We start from the raw sequence: 21,055 nt of genomic DNA, 5'->3' as shown, positions 1-21,055 counted from the left end.
GCTGGACATGTGGGCATCACAATACTGCTAACCGGTCTCTCCCACTCCTGTCGTTCCCGATCTTTCTCTTCCCCCTCTCTCCCTTCTAAAGGTGGTCAACTAGGCAATGCTATGTTTGCGGTGTACGGAGGGGGGAGTGCTAAACACAGTTAAGTTACATGGTGGTATATCTGTTCTACTTTCCTGTGATCAACACTTGATCAAACCCGTAAGCATTCGACGGATTTGATTACATCTGCGAAATTAGTAGGCAGAGAGGAGGGCAGTGGTACCGAGAAGGTGTGGACGGCGTGGGCTAGAGCTGAAAGTGTGTCATGTAAAGGAAGGAGGGAGAGTGCGTATAGAGGAGCGAGGGGCAACGACCACTTATACTTTTAAGGTCATTGAGGAATACTATAACCTACTAGTAAGTATACTCACAACCTTTTTTACTAGCTCATGTGGCAAAAGCAGCACAAGCGGCAGCACTACCTCATCGTTGCGGGATTCAAATTGCGTTCCCCCCCTTACGTATGCCGGTAGCGATTTCCAAAAATTTCCTAGCAAACCCTTTCTTAATGACCTCCTCTTCAACTCCTTGTTTTCATCGTATAATAACCAACAGCAGTCAAAGTTCAAAATCCCGGGAGTCGTAGGATGGTGAGTTGTTACATATTCACTCAGAAGTAAAATAGTGTATCTGTACCTAGGACATAGAAATCACGCATAACAAGGAGGGACTGAAGTACCGAACACTGATATTTGAACCCGAAGAGACGTTTTCGTATTTCGATGAAGAAGGCTGGACATATGGAATGTACAAGAAATAAATAAAAGACCCCCGTTACCCCCCCAAAAGAAGACTTTGTACTCCAGCCCAAGCGGAAAAGGCCGAGGATTTAAGCCTGTCGAATCATAAACTTATACTCGCATCCGCACCTCTTTTCATTTCATCTTCAAATATCCAACAACAACATTAACCATCAAGAATCATCTCACTGTCGCCCCTCTCATCCAATTCCTTCTTTGCTCCACCATTGCCGTCAGAATAATAGCCACCCACGGCCCCTTCCCTTTCGGTTCCAATGAGTCGGTACTCACCATCCTCCTTCCTTTCAATAATACCTTGCTCTAGCGCCCACCTCGCAAGTAATCTGTCAACACCTAGTCGACCAGCTTCACCCTTCTCCATATGCCGACCGACATGTTCCGTCCAATCATCCCAGCTTCCTGCCCCTTCAAAAATGTTGGCACAATCAGGCCGGGGGCATGCAGAACGTTGCGGCGGCTGGCGCCTAATTACCAGGCATGAACCCTGCATCTCCTTAACGTGCGCTTCCCATTCTAGCTGAAGTTTACTATCGCCCTTTGCAATGGCCTTTTTTATGGCGAATGGGGCATGCATACGGCGGAGATGTTGAGTGAAGAGATCTTTCCGGTTGAACTCGTTGCCCTTGCCTTCAACAGTGCTCTGAGGGCATGAAGAACATCGATAATAGGTTAGGCAGAGATGTTGCGAGGCAATATGCCGTTTCCACTCGTTCTTCGAGCCGAATGTGCTAGTGCAGCCTGCGAATGAGAAAGCACAGGGGAATGGTCGCGTGTGGGCAGCAGCAATATGTTTGCGGAGAGATGATGAGTCTTTAAAAGGCGCATGGCTGCATAAAGAACATCGGGTATCTTGCTTTGGTCCTTGCTTCTGTATCGATCGGCGTGGCTTTGGTCGTGAAGCTGGAGAGTTAAATTCTGAGGGGTACATCTGTTCTTCAGCGCCAGAATCCCCCTGATCTTGAGATGACGCAGATTCTTCTCGGGTACTCCTTAATCCAGGCGAATCCTCTGGCGGTATGTGAGAATGATTTCGGTCATTGGCTGGGTTATCATGGCTAACATGTCGAACATGGCTAAGGGCTTTGAGCTGCTCAGCAGCCTCATGCATTTCGACGGAGTCCTCAACATTGCCTTTGTGGCCAGGAATAGCCGGGGTTTCCGGCTCTTGGAAGAGGACCTGGGATGCTATACTCGGAGTGCCAATTGTCCTCGAGTCTTGTCTTAGTGAGTCTTGCCGGATGGGCTCTTGGTGCAAGGAATCTTGAAGCCTCGCTGAGTCATGACGCAACATGACTGGCGTCGAGGAAGCTGCTTCACGTGCTTCAAGAAGAATCTTTCCATCTTCCAACTCTTTAAAGGTTGCCGCTTTGCCAATGGGCGAGATGCCTCCAATTAGATGTTGATACTCCGTTGCCATATTATGAGAATTAACGTAACCCAAAAAAGCGCAGGTACGATCAGCAGCAACTACATTCCAAACAGCTATGGGCATCGACACGAGAAGAACAGTTGGTGGGCCATGGAACATGCCTTCTACACATATTTTGGAGGCGGCCATTGGGGTGTTGTGGAGCCACTGTTTGAAGGAAGTCATGTCTTGACTCGGCTCGCCGAGGAACGTTGTGCACACCAATGCTCTCATCTCTTCGAATGTGAGATCTGAATTTGAGCTGACTTTTAGGCCAAGCTGATTGTCTGGATTATTTCGTGGAGCTTGTCCTTCATTGTCGGGCGAACCCGTTGGCGAGGCAATGTGCGATCCTCCCGCCGGTTGCAAACCTAGCGGGGAGAGAGTAATGCTTTGAAGACTGCCTGGTGTCAATGAAAAGCAAACAGGCATTCTCTCATGGGTTGACGGGGCCTTTCCGGTGCCATTGGTAACAGATGCCTGTTGCATTACGAGCTTGTTGTGTTTCTGTGATATTATCTCCTCGTGAAGGCGCTGTATACTAAAAGGACGACCACTTCCGAGTTTGTTGATTGCTTCCACCAAGTTTGCAGTGAAAGAACGGGATCCCGGATCCCGTGCAACCTGATCTGGAGTGTATGCAGCGATGACTTGTTTAACGCCATGATTTCCAGCGGTTGGCGCATCCGCAACAGCACAAGTGTCAAGCAAGAGCAGTATATCAGACTGTGCGTCTTCTAAGAGACACCTTACGCCCTCCCACTTGAGTCTGGAAGAATCTTCACGAGGGGTGCTAGTACAAGAGTTAGCCTCATGCCGCAAGGCTGTTCATACTCGGTCATACCAAGCCCAGTATAAGTTATGATCAGAGCCAATAAAACTATGGCCAGCATAATACACGATTAAGAGGTGATCCTGACGAGCATATTCAATGTGTTGTGCCATGGCCATTGTGAGTTTAACACTCGGGTTGGGACAGCTCGGTATGCTCCATGTTTCGGTTCGGTAGTTGAAGCGCTCGCGAAAGACCTTCTGTAGCAACATCAGATCTGGTTCGACGCTCATGTCATCCTCCCATCGCAGGAGGAGAACCGAGACGCTTGTATATGGGGATCGATTGGCCTGAGCATAAATGAGCATCGCGGCATCTTGCAGATGCCGAGCAAAGGACTCGAAGTCGGTGCGCTCCGGAGGAGGCGCGGCATCCTGGACAGGTGGCATAGCCTTGTGATCGTATCGCATCTGCGGAGACTAGAAAATTCACCAGATTAGCTGCTATTTCGAACATTAGACGTGATGGGGATAGCAGCCTTCCTTACCTGCTCGTGGAGTGGTTTTTCGGCAAGTTTGGGAGCGAGCCTCCGCTTCTTGCTGGAAGGCTCCATGGAAGACAATCAATTAGAACCGTACTAAAAGACGGAGAACAGACAGCAGTAGATGCGAAGATGGTATTGCCGCGATGATTGACCGGGCGGTCGTGGTGTTGACGATGAAGGAAGATGGGGGTAGATTTGCAAGGCTCGCGCTTTCTGGGTCAACTGCCAGCCTCATGGGACGAGGAGGCTGCGAGCTGGCGGTTGAAGGGCCCGGTTGGCTGCACAGCCGAAAGCGCAGTCTGGCGGCGAGTAACCTTGTCACGTGCCGACCGCCGCTACGCCGAATGGGAATACGTCGGGGCGGGTTCGGCAGGCAGCCAAATCAGGACAAATTAACTCTTATTAAGCCAGCAAAGTGTGGTTACAATGGTTGCATAAAGTGCTCACCTGTGCAATACGAAGCAACGGCCTCCCCCTTTCATCCGGGGCTACTGTTCTGCTCTATTTCTAGAGATCGAACGGGATGTTTACTGGCAAAAGGGCTGTTAAACAGAATGAAGGTTTGCACATCAAGCTGCAGTATACCCCCCCCGAGAAGGAAGTCAAGAATCAACGCCTGATGTAGGTGTTATTTACCTAAGTACATAGGTAACTTGGTAGGTAACTTGGTAAGGTCTATTTCCAAGCCTGAGTACTAAAGCCAATGCTGTGCTACATAGGTACAAGAAAGAAAACGCAACAAACACAAGGTCAGAACGCCGAAATCGCTACCGATAATTTAATCGTATCTTCTTCTTGCATCTCTTTCTTATGCGGAAACTAGCTCCAAGATATCAAGGAGATAAGACCATTGCTACAACATTGAGATGTCAAAACTAGAGCGATAGCTCGGGCCAGCCTGCTACACGCGAGGGTTTTCCGAGCATCAGAGGTAGAACTCTTGGGTATTTACTTTTCGAAGGATGGAATATGTGTAACGATGAGGCTGGATTTTTGGACGCATTTCTGCGTAAACTGTAAAACATAATTATTTACATAATGGGCTATATAACTTATCAAAGGGATGATCAGTGTCGACCTACAACAATTTAATGGAACATGGAACTCTATTCCTCAATTGGCCCTGTACGGCCAACTTTCGGCATTTGTATTTCTCCATCAGCACAATGCTGTCAAGGGTCGCACCTATAGCTCCTCAGTAAACTAAAGATGCCATTCTGACGTTGGCTTACCTGTGAGTAGTTTGTCAATGATTTATTGTCTGTCAGTTAACAAACTATTATCAATTGATATACCTGTTGTCAACTTATTCGCATATACTATCCCATTCCTTACCCCGGTATTTTGGAAGGGCTTGTAAATCTTAAACTAATCAGACTTGGCAGTAGTAAGCTGCCTTAATAAAATCCATAAGGCGCGTTGCGTCTATAGGAGCTGGGATTGTAATACGGAGCTGTGCATTAATATATGTAGCCATGTAGACAAATCCCCCGTCTGTGAATCGAGAGATACAAGTTCGACCGCATATTCTCGGTTGGTGCCTCATCTAAGGTCATTGTATCATCCACTATAACTCTCGCTATGCTGGGATTGGACGGAACTATAACGGTATTCTGAATAATTGTCACGAAGACACTTATGTGGAACCTTATTTTTAAATGTTTAATTTTTGTTATCATTAGAGTGACAAAGCATTATTTACCAAAACAAGGAAAGGTGGTATCTTGATCATGCACGCTCGTTAAATCGCTCCGGAAAACCTATCTCTACAGAGTCCAAAGACTCAATATAATGGGGAAGCCTTAGCACCCCGAACATCCTCCCTTGGTAGTATTATTGGGACCATTCAAGCCCATCTCCTTCATTATCCTGAAAGTCTCGGAATTAAGAGACTCAATATCTGTTCCCTCGTTGCCAGAAATGCCTCTTGGTCCGGTGGCCAGTGACATATCCACCCTCAGCATGCTTGGAGCCTCGCTTTTGTCTATGCATCCTGGAAGAGCAGCAAGTCAAGAGCACGATGATGGTGCCAATGAAGAGACAAAGCATGGCGACCAAGATCAACCAGATGGCGACGGAGAAATTGGCCTTGTTCCCGCTATCCTCATTGTTCACATGCCTCTTGATGATCCCGAATGAGACGAAATCACATATCACGGCCACGAGGGAAATGAGGAATGCAAGCATTGCGACGACCGAAGCGAAGATTGCGCCGCAGAAACCGGACCCGAGGGCGAGGAGAAAAGCGATGAAGGAGACACCACAGGCGACGGGGTGGAGGATCATAACGCGAGTTAGAGCCTTTGTGCTATCGGTGGATGCCCGGTTGAATTCCTCGATCCCGGCTCCTTCAAGGATTTCTGCGGGATTGTACCCAATATGTTTGCCAGAGCAGACATCGTCACCGGGTTGGCTAGCAACTTCGTTAGTTATTGCTGTCGCGAAGAACGCATAGAGAGGCTTACGTGATGCAGTAACCAAATGTTCCAAAGGATAGAGAAGAGTCTCCGCCGCTCAGATCGACCTTCAATAGCGCAATGTTGTTGATTACAGGCGCGGAGATCGTGGTGACGAGAAGGAGGATGGAGGCGGCGAAGATGAGGAACGTGCCGATATGGTGGAAAAAGCCTGTGTTGGCCATGATGAATGGATTGGAAATCTTATGGCGAGAATATGTTTGCGGGTTGGAGTCGACACTTAATCGAGGATGAAGAGGGCTGGCTTGACGTTGACTAGAATTAAGCGCGAGTGGTACAAGAGAGATATATCGAGGGAGTGGGAAATAGCCCAGGCTTATATTATGGTTTGATTCGGCATAATGAAGCTGGGCGGACCCAAACAGAAAGCGTCACACGAACAAGGAAAAAGCAGGAATTGCACGCTCCGTCCCTTGTGTTTGTTCTTGATTCGCCGCCACCAGGGGAGAGGAGAGCTTGTTCACCCAGCTTGGGCCCATCACCCTGGATCACAGCCACGTCTGCTCTGCCCTGCCTCGGCGATCATGACGGTGCCGAGCTGGCTTCTGTGGCTTCTGATACTCGTATCTCACTGTCAACGAATCATTATTGCGGGGGAGGGCCAGAAGCTTCTGCCAGATCCCTCTGTTGCGTCCTCCAGAGCACGGCAGCTCGAGCAGAGCTGCCGGAGCAGCCACTAGTTCTCTCCTTTGTCGACACTCGTACGACAACTGTATGTCACTTCACTGCGTGGTAATATTGCATTGAGCTGTGACTTGTGCGACTAGCACTCTGCCCTCTCTCGTCTCATTATTTGCAGAATCTGCTCTCATCTGGGCTGGCTCTCAGATTGTCACGGACATCAAGGGTTTCATCTTGGTTTCTGTGGGGAAAAGCAGATGAGGACGAGGATTTGCCGAGTCCTGACAGTTGACACGACCCTGATGACGTACGGCAGTGCGAATCTGCGGGTACCCAGATGTCGGTTCTAGGGTCCAGTGTGGCTGAGATGAACGCAGCCAGGTACGTAATTCGACCTAAGTTTCCTTGTTTCCACTTCGTAGAATACAATGCTCCGATTGCCATACAAGTATTTACACAACATGTAATGTGCAAGGAACATTAACGGCTTCCAACAATAGGAATGCGACAAATGACGGCACTGGCGCCCCAGGGCTACGGAATAATGGAACCCCCGACAACAGTGCTCCAATTGAAATTTATCTTCGCACGATCCTGCTCCTCAATCACGCAAATACAGGTAGCTAACACCTTGTGACATAGTACTATCCTGCACTGCGCTCCTCTATCCTACCTACGTTACGTAGCTCAGGACTCTTGATGCTAAGAGGATTGTGTGCTGCGGGAGTACAGTACAACCTACATCAACTAGCACTACTACCTTCGATCTATCTTTTCGAGCATTGCGATATTTTCCATGGCGCAAACGAAGGACGCGATGCTATTACGAATGTCTTTCCAAGGTTTCTCGAAAGCGAAACCTCGCCTATACTAATTTTATATCGAGGATCACGATCACGGAAATACACCTCAAATAAATCGCATTCTCCGGATAGGGGCATATCCGGCTGCTCGGCCATGGAACAAGGGAAGGACTTGCGGTTGGGATCTGTTGGTTTATGGCCTTTGAGCAGAATCGGTCTTACCAACTTTCTCAGCGCAAGATAGCCCCGATTACAACGGCTGCATGCCTTCCTCTTCGATCCCGCTAGGAAGCGTTGCTTCTCCGGTTCGAATTGCGTCTGGCATTGCCTAGCATAACTACTTCGGATATAACTCCCCATCATACTCCCGCTTGAGATATGTGATTCCCAATCTCTGGGAAGAATGCTCAAAGTCATATTGGCTCTCAATCACCCATTCGATTTAGCTTGTTCAAATTCCGAGAGAATGTTGGATGCCCATCATCTCCATGCTGCTACACGGCTCGCTGACTATCCGCCATTTTAAAGATCTAATGTTTCAATACATGCCCCAAGCTACGAGTCTTATCGAATGGAATGAACTTGGTCTGCCGAAACTTCTGAGGAGAGGAATCTACATTGCCTCATAAAAATGGCATCTCAGGCGCCATCCCCAGTCCGCCCTGTCAGGATATGGATACTTTGGAATATCCCTACGTCGACAGTTGATATAAACGCATCGAAGGGTCTTTGCAGTTGGCCTCTACAGTTGGTCCCTGAGTGACGATTCGAGTGAATCTGCTTAAACCCATATGTGATTGTCTCCATCCACAAGCTAAGAATCTAATATTCAATACCTCGTGATCCAATCCTAGAGGAAACATCTGCTGGGCATCTCCCAAAACCCTCCTTGGGTTAAGCTAATAACATATACGCGGCGGAATATCTCGAGTGAGATGTTATATGCGCATTTGTTTTGACTCTCATAATACCTAAGTACATCAGAATGATCTCATTATCGATGCCCACCTCAATTTATTATGGCCAGTTAACGCACTCATACTTGGCGGAATCAGGGATAGATATTTGGAAGTGGGCATCGCGGTTTAAGGCTGAACAAGTTGCCAGCTCGATTCTCATGATATCGAGATATTAACGATTTTGGGTAAAAAATCAAAATTCTTTGCAGCGCAAGATCTCCAGTTTTAGATGGACCTGCAGGAAATATTCCCTGTCACGTAGCAATTATGACTTGCTTTAGGAATCCTAGTAGGACCCACCGAGAGTATCTCTGACAGTTGATAATACGCGCACGTCTGGTGACAATGTTGGCGTTGCCTCTCCTTTTGAGATAATCCGCGGTCTAGTAAATAATGCTTTCGACTAGACAATCATGAAACGTTTGAAACGCGCGATTTTATTTTGTGGTGTGATTTCCCCCATCCTTATCATTGCTGCCTATTCTAAACTCTTGGTCTACCAACAGGCTCCTTGGCCATGATCCTTGCAGCACCTATGCCGATTTAAGAATTAGGCACCAGAGTGAACTATTCTTTTGAGGTTAATTACGGTCTAATTTAGCTCATCGCCAGCATGTAGCGCGGAAATATCACATGTTCCAGCGCACACTAATGCACTGTCCGTTACCATGGGGTGGTGGAAGCCTTCCTGTCAGCGAGAGGATCTATTGTACCATACCTAGGTATTAGCTCCAATTGATACCCAGGACAAGGCGTCTAGGCGTTACCGATACAGTTAGAGGTATCGTTAATGGTAACTTCTCATCTTCAAAATCGACTTGGCATCAATATGGTCTTGGCCCTCAAGGAGCAAGCACCGAAAGAAACAATAATTAACACAGGGGACTTACAACTTTCAATCCCCGTCGACCGGGTTAACAATTATGGACGGCGCTAGAAAAGTATCCTCATGAGAACCCCAGCCTTGGATGGATCATGGATTGACCAGATAGATGTCAACACAGGGTTAGGTTAAAGCTCTTGGATGGTCCGGAGTTGAAATTGAATCTCCAATGTCACCAATAAATCTTGGTTCAGTGGCATCAAAGTTAGCAAGTCATATATCTAAAGTGGATAGACAGTAGTAGTACCTATCTAACAGTATCGAAATCGAATAGTACTTACGCCCCTAGTAGTTCCTATAGACCTTGGGAAGGGTGGCTTCGTTTTCGACCGTAAAAGATTATATATGAGCGCACGAGGTAAGTCGTAGGCCAACGCAGAGCATGGGAAACGACCGGCTATTATTGCGAATAATGACACTGTCAGGCTAATGTAGTTGTGCTGAACCTAGAACCAGCGCCGGACAGTTGAGGTCCCTTACAAGCCCTTACTTAAGAACTGATTATGAACCATGGTAGGAGCCAAACCATTATATAAAGGCACAAAGAACCGCCTCGACTAGAAGCAACAGCCCAGAATGTAGCCCATGTGCAACGACCACATATAATATCAAGGCCCCTGAGTACGGAAGCGACGGTATGCAAATCGTTCGCATTTTATACCTTCGATTCTCCACTTCCCTGTATAAATAAACGCAGAAGAGTAGCCTCCTGTCGTCGGCGATGGAATAGGAAATTCATATATAGATTAGCACAACTTATTCTTTGGTGATGCGGAAGAGGATATAGGGAAATCCAAGGGCTTGCCGTGATCGTTAACCGGCTTGGTTATATCGATCTTGTGGCCCGTTGTCCTTCGGACGCGATAATAACACGATAGGAATAATAGAAATGGAGGAAATATAAGAGGAAGAAAATACCAGCGAAAGGTAACCTCTTGCACGAGGCTAAAAACTTAGAAGGCTAGCTGACCTTTGCAACGAAACTCTTATAGCGGACGGGTGTTGGCTACTTCCAACTTGATCGGACATCGTTTCTCTCGCAACTATATCTCGAGAATCAACATCGTAGCGAAAGAGAGCCACACAATTTGATGGCACTCGAACCAAATTTCTCAAAGCAGTGTTGAAGAGTGTGTAGAGAGGTGGCTGGTCTTGACAAAGAGTAAGAAGCACTTCTTTGGTTGTGACTAAGTAAAGACTCGTATATGATAAGAAAGGATGGCATTTTGAGGATGGAGCTATGCATAGGTCGATAGAGGATATGCTTGTTCCGCCTGCATCGTATCATAAGCAGATCGTACAGCTGTAAAAGTCAGAATCTGGATGGGGTGGACGGGATGCAAGGAAGATATCTGTCTACTAGGCTACGAGTCAGTATTCTCGAGGCTTCCGAAAGCTATCTCTATTGGAGAACTAAAGAGAAAGGAAGACGATACTCTGTGCTTGTCGTTCTTGTCCATCTAGGACCATAATATTGCGACAGAAAGAAGTTCTACGTTGTGGGTTCAGCGAGTTCGTTCTCCAGGATCAACTCTCTCGGGCTCTGGGCATTTACGAAGCCTCAAGAAACGTATATTGGAGATACCTATGGTAGACTGGGAAGGGTGGCGGGGAATATTGGAGATTTGGAAACTCATAAATCGCTAAGTATGCACTTGGGTTGCAGAAGATTAAAGGCATAGTTAACGCATACTTGTTGCAAGGGATTAATTAGCTGGATCTATTCTAAGGGAAAAGCGATTTCGCAGATCGCTTCAAGGAGACTGATGTGCGAATTAGGAAATGTAACAGCAAATAGATACGCGAATAGAGGGGGGTTGAATGACCGGGGAATTGCCAACGTGGGAGGTCATTTTCACATTCCAGCTATGACGCAGGACAAAAGAGAGGTAGGTTACTAGGTTTAACTTGACTGTCCATGAATATCACTAAGCTATCCTATACTTGGTATTATCAACCGAGGTATTGTAACCTCGCAACAGTCTGCAGGACGTAGGAATTTCAATTGGAGTAAACACATCACACGAGCCACAAGCTGGCAATGATATGGAGATCCCCCACCATGAATGTACAAGTGCATGGACGCCTCCGGTGATCTAGAACTACCGAAGGCCTGATTTTTGGGTAAGACTTGGCTAGTTCTAGATTGGGCCTGTTCCAAGATCACCGATTTCCTGAAAAAAAACAAACCCCGATTTGCCACCCCGTTAGCTTACCGGTTAATATGATAGAAAAATTGGGGAAGGAAAACGTTGAATCATGACGCCGATAACATGGGGTTAAACAAGTAATAAAACACCTAATCCTATATGCACAACCAGCGCAGGTAGGTAAATAAATAAATACATCGAAATGTGATAAGTATATAACGTCTAAAGTTGGTAATAAAAATACAAGCCAAATGGTCGGCGAAGTCAACGGGGAAACCCAAGGACCAGGACAAGAACCTAGCAACATGCATGGCCGAAAGTTTGATAGAGAAGAAGGCCACCAGTCAGACATCTGGTAGAAAGCCCAGTTCACTCTCTAACACAACTTGAGTTCTAACTTCCGATATCCTATCGATCAACACAAATCAGCCACTTCCCGTAGCAAAACCCGAAAGCCCAAGCCTCCCCCGCTCGCGCCGCGCCGTTCCCTTCCAGAACAGCGAAGAATGTCTCTGAATCTTGGCCCGTGGCCACGATCATCCGCGGCCCCATTCCCGGTCGGCTACGCCTCGAGCCTGCGGTGGGTCTTCTGAATTTCACCCTGATTCACATGAGGAATGTGGTAATTTCCTGGTGGCCGGCGGGAGAAGCCGCAACTCTCGATCGATCGTTTGCGCAACTTCGGTTAAGGTGCTCGAGTTGGGTTCGCTGACGGCGGTGGTGAGAAAATTCCACGGTGGAATCATCTTTCCGAAGGAGAGACTTTCCGAAACAATGTTGGCAAGGTGGTAGTGGAGTAGGCTGATCATTTGCGGAGGAAGGGTTGTGTTGGTTGGTGGCATTTCTCACGAGTATTGAGCACAACGTGGCCATGTAGAGAAACATGCACTCATAATATGGCTATCACTTATAGCGAAATTATCATGCACATATCTACCCACACACGTCTCATCCTCTGCGAAATACATGTAGTACAGCATGAATATCTACGGCCAACTTCAGCCCCATCACATTTCCAGTCCCGAAATGCGGAATTGCCATTCCACTGGAATGCTGGAATCGAGAATAACCCCCGTTACCGACTACTCTTTACACTCTCGCTCCCAGGATAGCCAGTTCGTCTGGCAATGGATATTGCCCGTGTGGTTCCCATCACGGCTTTCGCGAGACGAACGCAACTTTGGATTTGCGACTGTGAAGCGCCTCGACGCTTGCAGTATTGGTGATACACGCGCGTGGCGTCCAATAATGATTATTTGCGCCAAATGGCTATTAAAGCGTCTAAACACGGCACTCGCGATGTGAGGGATACGTAGCACGGCGATGTTATTGTCAGATTGCCGGGGAGGAATGAGGAGAGGATTGACGTATGAGGTATGAGACAGAACAAAGGAATTCCAATCAACTTCCAAGACATACATATAAAAATAGTTAACGGTTGGTTCGCGCCAAATTTCAAGCAAAGCAGGGTCTAAGACAAGCAAGGCCAATGGAGAGACAAAAAGCAAGGTAGTGGCGAGGGGAGATCAGCGTTGTCTTAAATATTTATAGCTATATTTTTAAGCTATCGCGTCGACGCCGAGGAGAGATAAACTTCCAGATCAACAGACGCAAATTGGGCGAATCAAGCAAAAGCTGAATGAATATTGCAACTGTAGAGCCGGTGGATCTGTCTGGAGAAGCCAAAAGCGCCACAGACTGGTGATAGGCTTAAAGTTTCGACGGCGCTGTTCCTACTTACGGCCGTAGTTTATAGCATCTACTCCGTACTCGTATCCTACCCAAGCTTTGGAACTAATTTGCTCTCTTGATAAACCGACTGGTAGAAAGACTAGCGGAAGGGCGTATAATGTCTTACTCCGTAAAGCCTCTTACGATCCCGCAATTAGGTGAAGCCGCTAAATTTGCGTCGGAAAGGATTGCGAAAAGGTGGGCCTATTGATAAGGGTTTCGGCTTCGAATATCTATTAGATCATGGCGCCGGACGGGTAGGACTGTTCCATTCCGCCGCGAACGGTGCGATGACACCGAGAACGGAGGAGTTAGGTCGAGTTCTGACCCCCCTACACCGATAGATAGATTCAAGATTGCCTTCCCTTCTTGATATTTGTAATCTCGTATATAGGATTTATGGGAGCGTTACTGTCAGGGATGCATAGCCATCGCTAACTTACCTACCTACTGTATGAAGTAATAGAACAACAGCGATTTTCGAACGGTCAGCAGGGAAGGCAAAACCGGGATATGCCTTCCATGGATGCCGTGTACCGTGGGAATAATAAATCAAAGATCAGCCAGATCAGGTCCCCGGGAGTTGGTTTTATCAGGGGTGACGAATTCGATCGCCGGTGGGGGTTGCGGGGCTACCAAGTCGGGACAACGTGGAAGTGGGACTGTGGTCTTGAGGGCAATGTGGAGATGCTATAATAGAAGCACAAGCAAGTTCGAAGTTGAGCAAGTGCCAAGGAGGCCGTCGTCTCTTGGTTCCAGAGGATTATTCAAGGAGTGTGCCGTTGACCGGGAATAAGGATAAAAACGTAGCGAAGACGTACGAAGTACAGTACCTGCTGTGGAACGATCTGATATCTATACGGAGTTTGCAAACTTGTAGTTAAGGACGCAAAACCTAGCACCGGAATAGAGATCCTTGGAGCTTTCCTTTTGCAAGTATTGTGCGATTCGTTCAGAGCATACGCCGTAAGGCTCTTTACTTTGGTGGCCTATGGAGGCTACGTAGTATTCCCGGGAAAGGGTAGGTCAAAACAAGCTAATACTCCATCTTCGGAGCTTTAGGGTCATGGGATTTCCGGCACGGAGGGTTTCCACAGACCGCTCTAAAGAACTGGAGGAGAGTTGGGAGCAAAACAGCCCCTGTCGGAAGTTGGAATACCCTGGTGAGGTGGTGTCATAGATTTTGCGGTGATCCCGTCTGGCACAGCAATAATAATGTGCTCGTGGTCCCGTCGCCGTCCCGTACAGCTAGATCCTGCGGAGATCATAATTCTGCAACAGGTTCTCAGCACTGGCAAGCCTCGGCAGGGGCCCAGATGATTCCATTTGAAAAAGGCTTGCTTTGGGCCTTCATTCGGACGTCGCTCGGAGGGCTTGACAGTATGTAATGCACCGCCATACTGCTGGCCAGCCGGGTTTGCAGCAGAGTTGGGTGACGCCGTAGCTTGTCCATAATTGCAATGCAACTACCTACTGCCTCAGGCGCCGGGGCCACATCGTCAGATGCAGCGGAAGGAAGATTCACATGTCCGGGCGAGTAAAAGTCCGTACCGGTGGGAGGGTAGGGGCCGGAAATCTGAAGGATCTTGCCATCTTGGTGAGGCCCAGAGATGGGCCTGCGGGCGGCGGGCGGGCGGGCGGCGGGTTGCGGGACGCAAACGAGCCATCTGGACGGTGTAACCCCGGATGGGCCCTTGATCCCGTCCTGGGAGATGGCGGGGCGGAGAGGGACGGGGATTCGGGGAGGGATGGGAGGAATAGGGGGAGGGATGGGGCGGGATGGGGCAGCCGGATCTGACGACTAACAGGGAAGATCCCTCCAGTATGCATCCGATCGAGCGATGAGATTTCCCCCTTTTGCACTTGCATCAGTTTGCATCAATTTGCATGCGACGGGGGCCAGAGTGGCCGCGGTGCTGGGATCGCAGCTTCGGCCTTGGCGAGGGTGGGCTGCTCTATAGTTGGTGGCAGATGGCAGATCTCATGCTGATTTGATATGTTTTGACCTCGCCAGCGCCCACGCCCACGCCCAAATCCACAGTTCCAGGCCGCTAGTAGTGCGAGCCATTGCAAGAATCCAAGCAAATCATGCGCGTCCTTGCGAAGCTTGCATTGCTCTTCGATCATCTGCCACTCCACGAGAAGTGCTTGGCGCACCGGGAATCATGTTTGGAACCCAAGTGCACCCACAGAGCTGCTCTTATTGGTGCCAGAAACCCGCAACGACGCCCTTATTCATCATGCTCGTACAAGGAGTACGAGCACGGCAGACGAGCGTTCAGCTTCGGAGCCTCCCGAGTTCCTTATTGCTCGTAACCCTTGCAGAAAGCGCCATCTTATCAGAGGCTTTCGTTATTTCGAGGTGGACGGAACTATGTAAGTCGACGACAATCGACACCGATAACGGCAAGCCTTGCAGTCCTGTGTTGCTGGCTTGCTTATGGACGAAGCTGGCACGATTCTTCATGCGGAATCGGAGAACTAGAAAGGGCGCTATAGGAGCTATCCGTGCTAGCAGTCCCGCGAGCCACGAGGCCATCCGGCGCCGTTACTTTGTGAAAATGCAGCCAGTTGCCTGTATTTAACTTGTGGGCACTGGTTGCGTAACGTGAGACAGCCTTAGAGTCTTAGACAGGTAGGCTGTGAATTTCAGTAGCTCGGACTTCTGGCGCCAAATTGAATAGTGGGCATCATAATGAAGTCCATTCATTCCGCGTTCCTAGAGGGGTGGACACAATTCCCGGCAGGATTACTTTGTACAGCAGAAGGACTTGTCCCAAACAGACTCCTAATAGGCAAGCCCTCGATGCTGTTCTGCTTCCTGGCGTAATGGCTGGTAGGGATGGATGCCACAAGACCTCAAGTGCGCATACCAATCGGGGATCTTGTGAGGGGGGTACAGTAGTAGCAAAGCGTGCATGTGCACAAATGGACAATGAATTATATGTGTTGTCAAGGCTTCGTGCCAACGAGGCAAGTTTTGCCCACTGTGGATGCATTCCATTCCACACGACGCCCCGCAACCGTAGGAGATTGTCTTCGACTTGGGTTGATGACGAGTTTGGGGGCTGCACTTTGTGACCGGAGGTAGATTAATAAAAACCGTTGGGGGATGGCATGCTACGAACAAGGACTATCCATGATTCTGGAGTACGTACTCGCGTGGCAAACTGTGGTTCTGGACGCCTTCATGGCGATTTCGATCTTTCGCTTAGGATCTTCAAGGGGTGACACCGGCGGCTTGGGACCACGCTTGGGAACTGTCAATACTCCGTACTTCAGATTTTCACATCAGCGCCTCGCGGGTACCACTATTCCATAAGAAGTATCACCTCCGGTCGTGCCGGGCAACAAAGCACCAGTTGATCCGTTCGTCGTGCCGCACCTGAGATGCGATCGCCCACGGTAGGGCAAAGTTGCTCCGTAAGTAGCGAATCGATGTCGATCATCGACGTTTATAAGGACAGGGAGCACAATACGTAGTATGTCAGTTTTATACTGGTACCAATACGGAGACCAATACGGAGAACTGTGGGTGCTTTGGCGGAGTATCCACTTCCAACTTGGGCTCATTCGAAGATACGACTTCTCTGAGACTAATAATACGACTCTCATAAGATAGTGGCGTTGGGCTTCTCAGCCGTATGGCGCACGTGGAGGCACGTCCAAGCGGAGACCCCCCTCTCTATTCCCCCATGCTGCTGAGGTATGTTTGTGGTTAGAAGAGTTGCCGTTGGAGGAACTGGCGCCAGGCGGGTGGCGTGGGTGTCTTCTCCCGAGACATAACTTGTCGGGGTCGATCGTACGAGTATTTCGTATATCTCTGGGATTCGATGTTGTGTTGGGACTGTGTGTCAATAGAGCGAGGAAGAAGTACGGAGAGGAGGGAGAGAGTGGCTATGCATTATAGAGCCGTTGGTACTAGGTTGTTCGCCACGCAAAGAGTCGGGATGCTTGAGAAAGAAGCCCCTCTATGTTGTGGATAAGATATAGGGAAAATAGGACTCTTTTGAGGCCATTCTCTCGAGTGTGAAGCTGATATGAACCCACGCCACTGTTTTTCGTGTATTCCTTGCAGTGATACCTTCTGTTAGCTGGTAGGGCGCTGATTAAATGACAGCTTTGTTACATTAAGTTTCAGACCCCTGTTGCATTTGCCATTGAATGGCCGAATACAGAGACGACATGATGGTAGAAAGTTCATCCCACGAGAAACGAAGCGCTGCCCTTGATAATTGTGATTAAACGGCATATGAGTTACTGTATCATCCCGGCCACTGGGCATATCCCCTTTAAGACTCTGGAGCCCTCCTCTGTTCGTGGTTGGGGCAAACTGATCGATAAGACTGACTGACTGGAACTCGGTTGCCGAGGGCCTTGAAAAGGCATTTTTATCAATACATTATGTCGAAATTCCCGTTGGCGTGCAGGGAATAAGCTGAAGCTGTGATAATGGGACGGGATACAGGTAGGTTGATTGGTAGGAAGTACACACGACTCTGTCCAGTTGAGTTTACCGGTACTCCTCACCGTTGTCACGTACCTCGGCATGGAATAACCGCTGACCACTACCGTTGGACAGCACGGGGTCTACGCCGTTCCTAAGTATAGATAAGGACCTGGAGGAAAATATATACTTAGGAATGGCGTAAAAAACCCCTACAAATACTTGGTGGATCATGAAGTGCGAACAGTTGTCGCTACGTACTTGTATGGACTGTTGTACTTAGAATAGGATTCTTGAGCGGAGAGGTATCGTTAGTGAGTCGAGTTGTCCTAGGGTGGGGGTTGGCGTTGGCGGAGGGCAATGGGAAGCGACTAGGCGGATCAAGTAAGGAAAGGTATAGCGACTTCTCCGATCTGTGATCATGAAGCAAAATACTAGTGCTGGAGCGGAATTTCCCCGATGATGCATCAGTATTTCGTACTCCGTACGTAAAATCTTAGAGGAGTGTAAAATAATAGCGTTTGACGACAGGGTGGCGGTTGAGAATATGCCCGCCAACCCATGCCTAGTAATTGCGTCCGTCGTGCCGTGCGGTAGGAAATCAGCCCCGGACTTCGTAGATGCTGACCGACATCGTGATGACCATGCTTCGTGGAGCGGCGCCATCCTGCTGTGCCTTACGGGGGAGAGCAAAATAGACAAATAATGGAAGGCCAGCACGAGCAACTACCAGGCGCAGCACAGACCGGATCTCTTCCCGGGACCGGGCCTCTTCTCTGCGTCTTCTTTGTTCGTTAGCCACGTTGAGCTCAAGCCTCTGAAATTTACTCCGAAGAGTATGGCATATTGATAAAATAATAGGGGCGACGAATGCCGGCGAGGTGAGATGAAATCGAGATTTGGGTGCAGGCATAACAATCCTTAAGACGGCAGATCGGATTGGAAAATGGAGACTCGTGACAGGATACGGGAGTACTGACTGGAGCAGTGACAACTAGACAATGTATTTCCCGATGGCGATCTGGGAATTGGGTGTTGATGCCTTGATGGTGGTAGGAATGAAGCATTATTACAGTATTATTGCAGGGAATTGACGACAGGGACGTTGAGTGTTGTGCCGCCGTGGCGGAGAGGGCCCCACACGAAGTAACGCCCTTTCGAAACTTCTTTTCTAGATCCAAAGTGCTGTAGATTGTAGGTGCTAGGCAGTGCCTACCCTCCTATGAGTTCGGAGGGACACGCTATTAGTGGACATCATCGTCTGGAAGGCGTTGCGCTCACCGCTAGAACCGAGCGGAGAGACATTTGACCCTACCTGCTCTGCTCTGCTGTGAAGGGTTCGGTTTGCACAGGTGCTGTCTGCTACAATGCTAGTTGAACATGGCCTACCCAAGGCAGGTACAGTCTCGAGATATGTAAGAAGATCTCTGAGATGGGGATGGAAATCTCCCAAGGCGTAGACGACGTACTTGTACTTAGTCTTGTACCTCGAACCCGCGCTCTATACACGTACCAAGTACCAAGTCCGACGGTCTCTCAGGCGGGGTTTTGCCCTGGGTGCCACGCGAGAGATGGCCCCGTTGCTCTAATGCCCTGCCAATGCTGCTATGCCATGTGGGTGCGGACAGGCCATCATCAGATTCATCACGGCGCTGCCCCAAGTTCCCAACGTCACACTCGCTGGAGGAGTCTGGCTGTCCAGTCTACTACTGGACAGAGTACGAGTATGAGGGATGGCATATCAGCCCAGCGCCTCTATTTCATACCACATCCAAACTCTGTATGTACGTGATTGTACGTAGTACGAAGTGTCTGAGTGCCATTATTATCAGTCCCCTGACTCTCAGGGTCCCGATCTCCCCTCCCATCCGAAGCCTTCGCCCATCAGCCCCCTGGCGCCAGGCCCACATCGTGCCCCCCTAGCAGTGTCCCCACCGGCGAGACATCACTCTCTCGAAGACTTGCTTAGTACTTCGCACTCCGTTCTCCATACGAAGTAGGGCTCTGGAGGAAACCCACATGTGGCACACCGACCCATCCATCGCTCCCTGTCTCCTGGTTGCCTCGCCTGCGGAGGCCCGCCGTGCAGCAGTAGAAGCAGAGCAGAGCAGTAGTGCGTAGAGCTGTCTGTATTAATCGACTCAGAGCACGGAGTCGTGAGTGTCTGCATGGTACAGGGCCAGAGAGCGTTCCCACGAACGCAAGCACCGGCGGGCGCATCTCAGATTCTGATTACCGGCACGGCGTATGAGCGATTCAGTATCTCGATTTAGCGCCTTTTGGCCCCATCATCTGAGATTGTGAAGCCACCATCCCAGCCAGCGCCTATCCCGGCGTACTCTAGTGTGTCGTCTGTAGTCTGTAGTCTGTATCATCAACGCAAGCGCAGGCTGGGCGCCATGGGATGGTCGTGGCCGGCGGTGGGGTCCAGCTCCTCGAAGCTCCTCCCTCGTTGTCTGGGATCATTGCCAGATGTCCAAGTCTCTTGGAGACCACTGCCAGGCTGCCAGCATGTTCCGGATACATCGTCGTAGGAGATGCAGCACTTGGTAAGTACAGCAGCACACTCCGTACTACTCGATACGCGGACCCGAGGACTCGAAGACTCGAGGACTCGAGCAGCAGAGACAGCAGCCAGCAGTAGTTTCCCAGTAGTGGCAGGCGTCGAGCTGTAGTACTACGTACTACGTACTTCGTAGGACAAGCTTGAGCTTTGAAGACCTGGGCCCCATGTCGACAAGCACCATGTCAAGATGTGCACTGGTCCTTGGCGTCCCGATCCCATCTCAGCCCATTGAGCCCAGCTTCTCCAGCCAGCACGGAAGGGGAAGAATACCGACTAATAAGCTACTATGTACCGAGTAGTGCCCTCGTTGCAACTAGCAACGTCTTCCGGTGCCAGCGTGGGAGGAGTTGACCCATCCTCCGCCCACGGCCACGCCCTCGCCCTCGCCCACCCCCATGGGCTGCCCAAGGGCCCCATCTCATCGAGCTCTCTTCAGGGGCCAGGGCTCATATCATCTCATGGCCCTCCTGCAGACACATTATGGTTAGCACCAACGACCACGCAGAAACAGAACCAGAAACGCAAAGGAGAGACTTAAACTTCCATTCTTTCCGTTCCCTTGCCACTAGCAGCAGAGTCTCCTCGAATTGTCTTCGTCATCTCCTTTTGCGGGCCTTCTAGCGGTTTGGGCCTCGTTGAGTAGTGCTCACTCACTCGCTCACTCGCCCCATTCCTCGGCCGCCGTCGATGTCCCAGTCTCCCAGACAGTCCGTTTCGTCCCCCAGCTCCACCACCCGCCATACCGTGCGATTAGCACGAGAGACCAAATCAGACCAAAAAACAAAAACCATTCAACTGTGGTCCGCGCTTCGGCTCCTTGTGCCGCAGAATCGTCGGCTCCCTCTGGTGTGCAGCTCGTCCACGTCTTACTCTCCGTCCCCAGC

General features: G+C 49.5%; 3 protein-coding genes across 3 annotated transcripts; 1 reads left to right on the top strand and 2 right to left on the bottom strand.

Moving 5' to 3' along the window:
• Positions 1-955: 955 nt before the first annotated feature.
• BP5553_00331 (Uncharacterized protein) lies at positions 956-3,603 on the bottom strand (the record flags this gene model as incomplete). Its single annotated transcript, XM_032008954.1, has 3 exons — positions 956-3,011; positions 3,063-3,469; positions 3,538-3,603. The coding sequence occupies 3 exons, from the start codon at positions 3,601-3,603 to the stop codon at positions 956-958; spliced, it is 2,529 nt and encodes an 842-aa protein (XP_031873008.1).
• A 1,824-nt stretch (positions 3,604-5,427) lies between these two features.
• Positions 5,428-6,175, bottom strand: BP5553_00330 (uncharacterized protein; the record flags this gene model as incomplete). The annotated part of the gene is made up of 2 exons (XM_032008953.1): positions 5,428-5,947; positions 6,000-6,175. The coding sequence occupies 2 exons, from the start codon at positions 6,173-6,175 to the stop codon at positions 5,428-5,430; spliced, it is 696 nt and encodes a 231-aa protein (XP_031873007.1).
• A 794-nt stretch (positions 6,176-6,969) lies between these two features.
• On the top strand, positions 6,970-7,259 carry BP5553_00329 (uncharacterized protein; the record flags this gene model as incomplete). The annotated part of the gene is made up of 2 exons (XM_032008952.1): positions 6,970-7,013; positions 7,133-7,259. 2 exons carry the CDS (start codon positions 6,970-6,972, stop codon positions 7,257-7,259), a joined length of 171 nt encoding a protein of 56 aa, XP_031873006.1.
• Positions 7,260-21,055: the final 13,796 nt, after the last annotated feature.

This window comes from Venustampulla echinocandica, assembly GCF_003357145.1.
Source record: "Venustampulla echinocandica strain BP 5553 chromosome Unknown scaffold_0, whole genome shotgun sequence".
Taxonomy (NCBI): Eukaryota; Fungi; Ascomycota; class Leotiomycetes; order Helotiales; family Pleuroascaceae; genus Venustampulla; species Venustampulla echinocandica.
The sequence above is the reverse complement of the archived record's forward strand: the minus strand, read 5'-3'. Positions and strand labels throughout refer to the sequence as shown.